The sequence below is a fragment of the Gavialis gangeticus genome, unplaced genomic scaffold (genome assembly GCF_001723915.1).
Source record: "Gavialis gangeticus isolate Ggan-Ray unplaced genomic scaffold, GavGan_comp1, whole genome shotgun sequence".
Taxonomy (NCBI): domain Eukaryota; kingdom Metazoa; phylum Chordata; order Crocodylia; family Gavialidae; genus Gavialis; species Gavialis gangeticus.
The window spans coordinates 3,664,885-3,675,838 of record NW_017728993.1 but is presented as its reverse complement, the minus strand read 5'-3'; the positions used below and the strand labels follow the sequence as shown (position 1 = coordinate 3,675,838).

Genomic DNA, 10,954 nt, shown 5'->3' with positions numbered 1-10,954 from the left:
GTGCCCACATCCCCCCACATCTTGGTGTCGTCAGCAAATTTGAACAGGGTGCTTTTTACCCCCACGCCCAAGTCGCTGATGAAGATGTTGAACAGTGGGGCCTGAGGACCAAGCCCTGCGGAACCCCACTGCCCACATCCCTCCAGGTCGAAAATGACCTGTCCACCACCACTCTCTGGGTGTGGCCCTCCAGCCAGCTGGCGACCCATTTGACTGTGTAGGTGTCAACACCACAGTCCCCTAGTTTTTTTTAATGAGAATGGGGTGAGAGACAGTGTTGAAGGCCTTCCTAAAGTCCAGAAAGACTACATCCACTGCTACCCCTGCATCTAAGGGTTTGGTGACCTGGTCATACAAGGCCACCAGGTTGGTCTGACAGGACCTGCCTCTAATGAACCCATGTTGGTGGCCCCAAACATAACCTACCCCGCTGGCCCCTCATGGACATGTGCCAGGATAATTCTCTCAAAAAGCTTACCCAGGATCGAGGTAAGACTAACTGGTCTTTTAAACACTAGTCTTTGAAAACACTTCCATTTCTGTCAAAATATTCGCTCAGTGCTGAAGTGTCTGTACACTTTGAAAACTGTTGGGTGACTGGTAAAGTTAAAAGTTCATTTGCTTGCCAACATGTTTTCACTCATATTTCTAAGCTGGCAACATCTGAATGAAGATACAAAGAAGTTTTGCTGCTTATTAGAGAACAACACTTATAGCTAGTAATTTTCACTTACGATTCAATTCCTAAGGGAAATTCCTGGCTCATGGCTATTGTGGCTTTAAAGGTTTTCTTGCTTTCCTTGCAGACCAGTTCTCTACCCAGATGAGGAGCTCTTAAGAAAAGAAAGAAACAGTTGATTGTAATGGGATGCTTCTTTTACAGAAATAAAACTAGATTTTAGTTAAGGCAAGGAATATATATAACGCTGTCAAACAATTAAAAAAAGAACCGTAATTAATCACGAGATTAAAAAAATAGTTGCGATTTATCACAATTTTAAATCACGCAATTAAACAATACTAGAATCTCAATTTATCATAAATATTTCTGGATGTACACAAGCCCTAGACAGTCCCCAAGACCTGTCCCTCCAACCCGTCCCACCCATACACTTACCTGCATCCAGCTGCTGAGTGTGTGCGCGTGTGTGCGCATAGGCGTACATGCATGTCTGTGGCTAGGCGGAAAGGGGCCACTTTTGCAGCACAGGCAGGCATGCAGCAGTGAGGAGAGAGGGGCTGCTTTTTCCACCCCCCATCACCAGCAGTGATTAATGCACATTAAAAAAATAACGCAAAATCAAATAAATGCATTATTCATGGCAGTTAATTGCGATTGACAGCCCTAATGTTATATAGGTAAATCTGATATCTTTCATTAGACCAACTCAACTAGTTGAAAATATTCTTCTTTGCAAGCTTTCAGGTATAAATACTCTTTGTCAGGCTGAGGAAACATCTGCAATTAGTCTGTCCTCTTCCTAGATAGAATGAATAGTAAAGAAGCCGGAGGCTGGTATGCATGCAAGAAAGCCAGTCAGTGAAGATATAAATTCAAGAGTCAGTGGTGTTACTTCACGATGATCATTATCCAGAATGGTAAAATACAGGCCACCATATACGAGAAACTCACGTACCAACATACATATCTGCACAGAACCAGCAATCACCCTAGGCACATCAAAAGAGCTGTAATATATAGCCAAGCCCTCTGATACCACCAAATTTGCACTGAGGAGAACACCCGCGATTGCCATCTCACAAATCTCAAAAGGGCTTTCACTCAGAACAAGGACACAGAGAGATGCATCACACTACTGAAAGAGCCACCCAGATACCATGTAAAGAATTGCTACAGTACAGAAGGAAAACCCCATGAATTGCACACCACTGGTTATGACATGTCCCTCCCCAGAACCTACATGGAAAATCTTCAAACAACTGTAACCCATACTAAAAGAAGACCCAATTCTTAAAGATATCTTCCTATTCTAGTTTTCAAACAACCACCAAAACCCACTAACCTCATTACCAGAAGCACCCTGCTCCTCCCCACCTTGCCCCCTGGAGGAAGGAGGGGAAGCCTAGAGATCCCAGATCCTGCTGTAACCACAGCAACTGGAGGGGGGTGACAGCCAGGCGGGAGCCTGAGGGCCACAAATTTACCCCTCATGGGCTGCATGTGGCCTGGGGCCATGAGTTGAACAGCCTTGATCTAATGCAATTAAAAATCCATTGAGATTATCAAATAACCTATTATATGCTTTATTTAACATCTCCCCTTGTTCGATAACCCTTGCTACTTAACACAGTATCTCGATTAAGACTACAAATTAACTGAAACATGGACTACATAATCACTGTTTTTTTGTGAAAAAACACAGTACGTTTCACCGTCCACAAACTAAAACACTTAGGGAAAAATGAACTCAATGGCTATAATTAAGATGCACTGACTTCCAAGCCATGGTGTTAGATAAACTTACACAAGGTTTGGCTGCTGAGAAGCTTCATATAGTCATTTTTCAGAAATGCCCTCTATTGGACACAGATAAAGACTCATCCCATAAGTTATATATTTGATTTTGCAATTTATTTGACACTATCATCATAAGCAAAAGTAAAATAAATGTTGTAGATAGAAAGCTGTACTGAAGTAGTCTGAAACAGACATTAACTTTTGGAATGTCTTTATATTTTGAGCTTTGGGTATCAAAGAATATGAAAGTTAAAATACTGTTATGTTTTCTGTTGATTATACTGTCCAATTAGTTATACACTCAGCATAGCCTTATAGATAAAGAATTCATGCCCTTTTTAATTCATCCTAATCTAGAGAAAAGTGTAAATATTTTACAGGTCAAGGCAAGAAAATACAGAAACAATAGGAGATGTAAAGATATAAGCTACAAAAGCAAGAAGTAGTCTACAGTTGAAAAAGATGAACAACATGGAAATACTTACTTTCCATTTTCAGCTGATATGTACTCTTCCCATGTAATTGTGTTGGGTGGAGGTGGAGTAAGAGACTGTCGTCTAACAGGCTGTTAAGGAAAACAAGTCATTATTTGTGTAATAGTGAACTACTGTACCATTCAAGAGGCCACTGCATTTTGAAATCTATAACAAGCAGTATTCTTTCCAGCCCATATGAAGCCATGCAAGTTTACCAGCTCCGTATAATCTCTACCTCCTGCTCTTCCTCCCCCTGACAACTATCCCTTTGCTCACTAAGCTTGAAACATTAAGTCAGACACTATGGTAGTGCTAGGTACTGTCCAGACAGAAGAACTCCTGCACCAAAGAGCCTTCAATCCAAAGAAAGTATATATTTTAGATATATAACAAACCCATCACATCAAGCTTTATTTTAATAAAGCCAATACCAAAAACATGAGGATTGCAATCATTTTAAAAGCCTGTACATGCATCTGTTCTCAGGAACCTCTGGGCTAAGTACAAATGGACAAAAAACCTGAAGCTGAATTCATTCAATCTTCCCAGGTTAGTCTAACCTGCATAGATTGAACTGATAAGCAAGTGAACAGACATTCACTTTTGATTCCAGAGATGCAGCCACATGCCTGCAGTGGTTCACGCCAGATATCAGGGGATGCTAGAGCACATCTTCCTGCTTGGCTGGAACAGACAGCTTGGGCCAAGGCAAAGCATCCTGGGATGCTGGGAGACTGACAGTTGACTTGAATCTGGAGCAGGATCTGGGACAGAAGTTCAATAAATTGATTTAACCTAAGTATCAGTTAAGTCTGATACTACATCCCTCCAGGTATATCGTAAATTGGTTTCAGCCATTTTGAAAGTGGTTTATGCACACTGAACTTCTATTGTGTTACTGATATGAACTGGTTTCTCATCACTTATACTGGTTTATGTGTACTTTCGATCCATAGCCCTGAAGATCAGAAGCTGAGAGGTAAACAGGGCATGGAGAACAGTGTTGTGGTATGCTGCTGAGGCCATTTTGAAGCACTTGGATAAAGGGGTTGTGCCTGGTGAATTTGAAGCACTCTGGAATTCAAAATGCTTCAAACACATTTCTGACCATGGTGTGAAATGCCAGTGTTCTCATTACTCATTCTTGACAGCCAGTCTGAGACTGTAGCAGTGTGAAGTTACTGGTTCTCAACTTTTTAGACTTTTAAGATTTAAGCCACCTCTCATTAAACCTAAGGTACTCCTGCATTAAGTGGTACCCTTGCAGAGGGGCCAGGCAGTACAGGCAGGAGAACAGCCAGGCATGGACTGAGCCTGAGCCTGTGCCTATATGCTTATCTCCTCATACCTCATGGCACCCTTCAAAGGCTGACATACCACTCGTGGCACCCCTAGGTGCATTGGTACCTTTGTTGAGAATCACTGTGCTAGGATTCTTTTCTTTGGATAATACCTACCTCCAACGTGGAGTTTGAAAAATTGACCAAGACCCACCATGTCTTCCACCTCCCAGAAACCCAGGCCAAGCAACTTTCACTTATTGCCCAAGATCCACAAACCTGGCAACCAAGAACACCCCACCATTTCTTGCATTGGCACCATCTTGGAGGGAGTTTCTGGCTACACTGACTCTATCCTATACCCATATGCCATACGAGCTGCCAGCTATTTGAAAGACACCACTGATTTCCTAGAGAAAGCAGGTTCCACTACAAAGCTTCTAGCTACTTTAGCTACCAGGGATGTCACAACTTTGTATACCAACATTCCCCATGATGGTTGATTAAAAGCCATAAAGTCATCCTTGATAAGGAGACTGCCTCCATATCCATTGCACTCTCTCACTTTGTTCTCACACACAACTATTTCAGATTTGGAGACTCTTTATATCTACAGACGAGCAGCATTGCCATGGGCACATGTATGCCTTCCCGTATGTCAGTGCATTTAAAACAGACCTTGAAGATGACTTCCTCTGCAACTGCCCTCTCATCACATTAGTATAGCTGAAATACATTGATGAGATGATCATTTGGACACACGGGAAGGAATTCTTCAGAGAAACTCAATCAGGACTTTAACCACTTCCACCCCTCCACCAAACTGACTCCTGAATACTGCACCCAGCAAATTCATTTCTTGGAAACTGCTGTAAAATTTTGCAATGGCTATAATACCACTGCACTGTATCGAAACCAACAAACCTATAGTTACCGCCACATAACTAGACCTCACCCTAGCAAACCACTAGATTCATCATCTACAGCCTAGCTCTACATTGCAGCTGTATCTACTCTGACCCCACGGACTGGGATATACTCCTTAACAATCTGGAGCTGGGAGGGATTCCTACACTTAAAATACAATTCTAATACTGTAGTCACTCTAAATCAATCAAGTACTCCAGATTATTACAATACCAGCCTCAAGACAAGGACAACCGTATCACCTACAGCCCCCAGTTTGACCAGCTTGGACACATTAACGACCTCTAACCCTGCCAGGAAAATACCATCTCAAAGTAGCCATGAGGGACAAACCTGTTCTAGATTATAGACAGCAGGCCCCCCCGCCCCTCCTCCAACCTTAAACAGCATGTCTTCAGCAACAGACTACCTACCTCCTATTCTTACCAAGGCACTAGACCTTGCTCCAGATACAAATGGCAGCTATGCCTCCTCATCAGCAAAGACCACATCATCACTGGATTAAGCAACACAGATTATAACATCTGAGATTCATTCAGCTGCACCTCTACCAATATTGCATATGCTATCACTTGCTTACAGTGCTCTTCTGCTGACGTTGGACAGATGGGGAGACCCCTATGTTAAAGAATGAATGAGCACTGACTTGACAATAATTCCAGAAAGACATACGAGCCTGTAGGAAAAGACCTAACCTCCCTGGACATTCCATCATCACTGACCTCAGAGTAACTGTTTTTAAATAATGACATTTTAAAAAACAACTTGTACAGGAAACTGTAGAACAAGAAATCATCCACACTGGATTGTGTTAACTATGATCTAAACCATAGTATGGATTCTTATTCCATTAATTAGATTCATTTTTTGTAATCCCCATGTTCCTCAATGAGTTAGCCACTTAGTTTCTCTCTTGTGGGACCAGACCTCCCCCCAGCAGTGCCCCTCTTTTTCTCCCTCTTCTCTATCCTTTGTATTCTAATCACAACTTTCTATTTATGGATTTATGGTAATCTATTTCTGCTTCCTGCAATCCATTCATAGCATCTGATGAAGTAAGCTGCTGCTTATTAAAGTTTATGTAGACTGACTAAATCAGAGATACAAGGCGGAAATCTACCCTGCCACCCGCCTGACTTGAGTCCAGACTAACATGGTTAACTACCTCTATCTACCTTCAAAAGTCTTTAATTAAAAATAAAGTATATACTTCATATGGTGAGCTTGCTGTAAAAATAACTGTGAATAACACTTTAGACATACATATATCCATGTTTTTAAACACATTTAGCCTGTTTAAAAAAAAGAGCTACACTTTTAAAAATGATATCTACAAAGACACTCTAAAGAGAACTTGTCTCCAACTGATTTATCTGAACACCTAAACAATCTGGAGTTGTTTAACATGAAAATAATTGCTTGTTCTTGCCTGGTTGTGAATGAGTATTTAGACTTGTTTTCCCAACTTCAGATCAGTAACATCTCATATAGGTTAGCAGGCACTGCTGTGTTCTTGGTGCTTTTGAAAATATAGCCTCTTTTTGATTCAAGTAAATGGACTTACCTAATTTAGGACATGTACTTTTAAAATCTTGGCCTTATACTCTTAGCACGCAATAAGAACTAGAAACCTATTCTCTGAAACTCTTGTTACAGTTTTGCAATGGCCATGAACGACCAGTGCAAATTACTTTTAAGGGGCCCCAGAATAAATAGTAATTTCAGTAATTGAATAAGCTATGTCCTCACTTATACTATTTGTCCTTTCCTATGTATCCTCTCAACAGACTACTGGAGGCCACTACGTTTAAGGACCACTGTAATTTGGACTTCAGATTTCAGGGGAAAGCCCAAAATTTAGTGTTGCTCCCGAAGACCCAGAAAACTATGATTTGGCCAGAAATGGCATGAAACCACAGGGGAGAGAGACAGCAGGGAAAACAGTTTTTAAAAAAATATACCACAAAACTTACCTGAAGTATGGAGAAGGTAGGCAGCAGAGCCCTGGAAACTGTGGAAGTCCCACGTGTTTCCAGAGACAGCCTAGTACAGACTGAGCCCCACTTTGGTAGGGAGTTTAAAAGCCTCTCTCAGAGCAGAGCAGATAAGTACCCTCCTACCCTACGCAGGCATAGGTATGTTGGGTGCCTGCCTACCCCCAAAGCCAAAGGCAAAAGATGCTCCCACCACAGAGGCTTCCCGAGTCCCACTTTACTTTGCTTTGCTGCTGCACAGGAGTGGAGGGGAATTTCTCCCTTCCATAGACTTGCAGATGTTGAGGGCTGGAAGTGACCTCATGAGATCACTGGGTCCAGCACCCTGCACTTGGGATGAAAAGACTGCTGGGATCAGTTGACCCCAGCAAGGTGCACATCTAGACGTCTTTTAAAGATCTCCAGGGTAGGTGATTGTACCACCTCTGGGGGGAGTCTGTTCCAAACTCTAGGCACTTGAATTGTAAATATGTTTCTCCTTATGTCCAATCTAAAGCGATCTTCAAGCTGTTTGTGGCCACTGGTTCTTGTCTTCCCTTGGGGTGCCTTGGTGAACAGATGCTCCCCAGGCCTTGATGTACGCCCCTTACATATTTATAGGTGTCCACAAAGTCCCCTCTAAGTCTTCTTTTCTCCAGGTTGAACACAGTCCATGTCCTTCAGCCTCTCCTTGTATGACCTGCCCTCCAGACCTCTATAACCATGCGCGTGGCTCTCCTTTGGATTCTCTCAAGCCTCTCCCCATCCTTCCTGAAGTGCAGTGGCCAGAACTGGATGCAGTACTCCAGCTGCAGTCTCACCAAGGACGAGTAGAGCGGGAGGATGACATCCTTAGTCTTGCTTGAGATACACTGGAAGATGCATGCCAGTGTTTTGTTCATTCTGCCAGCTTCAGCATCACATTGGTGGCTCATGTTCATTCTGTGGTCTATCATGACCCCCAGATCTCTCTCAGTTGTGGTGCTAGCAAGTGTAGCCCCACCGAGCCTGTAAGTGTGTTGCAGATTATTTCCCCCCAGATGGAGCACTTTACATTTCTCTGTGTTAAACATCATCAGGTTTTGATCTGCCCATCTTGCAAGCCTGTCCAGGTCAGCCTGTACCCCCAGCCTCTCCTCAAGTGTGACCACACTCCCCCATAACTTGGTGTCATCCATGAACTTTGCCAGTACATTTTTAACACCCAAATCCAAATCATTGATGTACAGGTTGAAAAGCACTGGTCCAAGTAATGAATCCTGGGAGACACCACTGGTCACCTTTCGCAATGTTGAGTCAGTTCCGTCTATTAATACTCTCTGGGTCCTACCTCGGAGACAGTTACCTAGCCAGCAGATGGTGAAGTAGTCAAGGCTGGATTTTTCCAATTTTACCATGAGGACATCGTGAGAGACTAAGTCAAAGGCCTTTCTGAAATACAAGTATATGACATCAGCCTCATTTCCCTTATCCAGGTGGCAAGTTACCTGATCATAGAAGGAAATGAGGTTGGTCAAGTGTGATGTGCCCGCAATGAAGCCATGTTGGTTTTCATTTAGAATACTGCCTTCAGTTAGCCTATCAATAATGGAGTCTTTGATAATTTTTTCCAGGATTTTTCCAGGGATTGAGGTCAAACTGATTGACCTGTAATTAACTGGGTCCTCCTTTCTCGCTTTCTGCAAGATAGGCTCCACAGTGGCCCTCTTCCAGTCTTCTGGGACCTCCACCTAGCAGCGTAAGTCCTCAAACAGCTTTGCCATACGTCATGATTGGCGATGATGTTGGCCAATTCTTTCAGCACTCTCAGGTGTAGTTCATCTGGTCCTGCTGACTCTTAGATATCCAGCCTGTCTAGGTGTTCCCCCACAAGATCTTCACCAACTATGGGAGGGTGATCACCCCCACACCTTGATCATCTTATATCTTGCCAAGCAAGCTAACAACCTTGGACAGGTGGAATACCAATGCGAAGTATTAGTTTAGGAGTTTGGTTCTCTCCTGAGTGTCGGTTATCAGCTGTCCCATTTCATTCAGCAGGGGCCTTATGTTTCCCTTATTTTATCTCTAACTTCCTACGTATCTAAAGAAGGACTTTTTAATGTCCTTGATTCCAGTTGCCAATTTGAATTCGGTTTCTGCCTTTGCTTTTCTAATCTGCTCCCTACAGGTGCAAGCTATTGCTGTGTACTCCTCCATGGTAGTAATTCCTGACTTCCATCCCTTATAAGCTTCTCTTGTCAATTTCAGGATGTCCATGACTTCCCTATTGAGCCAAGGGAGTCTCCCGGCCCTTTTGCTACCTTTCTTTCAAAAGGAAATGAATTTCCTTTGTGCTCCAAGGATTATATCCTTGAAGAATAACCACTCTTCTTGCACTCCCTTTCCCATTGGACCATGGTCCTCCTCCTCCCAGGTCTCACCAACCAATCTCATAAGCTTGTAGAAGTCAGCTTTCCTAAAATCAAGGATTTCTCCCCTACTGACTGATTTCCCTCTCTTACGGTGGATGAAGAAGGTGACCAGCTCATGCATGAGGGTAGTTTTTCTTAACTTAAGTAAAAACAACGTATTGTTGTTTAATAAGTAGCAAGCTTACTTTCTTAAAACAGCTGAAGAACAGCTTGTACGCTGCTGTTCAACGGTAATCAGCCCCATGCCAGGCTCCCTCACCCAGAGGTATGGGACAGCCCGCTCTGAAAAACACCTGAAATTGGCTCCGGTGAGCCTGCCAGGAGCCCACTTTTCCCACCACTGGAGCCTGAATTACAGTGGTCCACACCTATGTTCCAACTACCCCCTTTGCGTATTTTTTGTTGAAGGGAATAGAGATATTTTTCATTAATAATTTCTGTGCAATTTGTACACTCTATCAGGATGACAGGAGTCAGGTGGTTGTCATAACTAGTCCCCCAAAGCAGCAAATTCACTGTGACAAGTTTACTGTTAAAATTACAGGTTGATATGAGCACGTAATTCCAACACCTTTTTAAAAAAGGGAAGGCATGACTGTAACGTCAGTCATTTTACATTGGAAGACTGCAGCAAAACTAAAAAAAACTCAACATTTACAAATCATTAGATCTATTCTTCACTACACTTTTCAAGTAGATATTCTTTAGCAAGTTTTGTGCTTCACAAAACTTTTCTCACATTAATAAATATCCATTGAAGACATGGATATAATTAATTCTCAAGATGTCAAAATTAAGTCCACAGCTTCTTTATGATGGATTGTACCATGTATAGTTTTCTGGAAAATTACTGAAGTTCAAAAAATATTATGTAGAAAACAGACTCAAAACACCAATAGTACATTCAAACATTTAAAACGGCATTAAAACTCAGGTTAGCAACTCTAAATTAACTGGAAAATAATCTGTCAGCTCAGGAGAGGATGAAGGAAGGATTACACCTGTTAAATTTAAGGCTAACCCTGTATCTAAGCCTCTACAGTCTTCGCCTGGTAATGTACTTGAAATTGGAGACCATTCATAGAGAAGATTATGGTAGATTTGGAAGGTCCCTTCAGTAAAGTAATCTAAAGGGGAATAAATAATGACAAGAAGACACTTCAGAGGAGCATTCTAAACCAGAATAAAAAAAAACAAAAACAAATCCTGTCCAGCAGAATACTAAAATACTCTCAGTCAGCTACCACCAGAAAAAACCCTTCTAGAAAGATCAAATGACTTCACTGTTTACTTTTAATATTCCACTGTGCACGTTAATCAGTTTGAGAGGGAAAAAGACAACGCTGCCTAGGATGTGTGCACCGATTCTAATGTTTTAAACTAAGGGAAATGTTTCCTATAAATG

At 42.2% G+C, this 10,954-nt stretch overlaps 1 protein-coding gene across 1 annotated transcript in view; it reads right to left on the bottom strand.

The window, feature by feature from the left end:
- The window catches only part of ANKRD13C (ankyrin repeat domain 13C), a gene marked incomplete at its 5' end in the record, with an annotated part of 108,310 nt that overhangs the window by 19,175 nt on the left and 78,181 nt on the right, over positions 1–10,954 (bottom strand). Inside the window, 2 exons of the mRNA XM_019528286.1 lie at positions 735–833; positions 2,965–3,044. Coding sequence (XP_019383831.1) covers positions 735–833; positions 2,965–3,044 — 179 coding nt within the window. The remainder of the gene's footprint in view (positions 1–734; positions 834–2,964; positions 3,045–10,954) is intronic.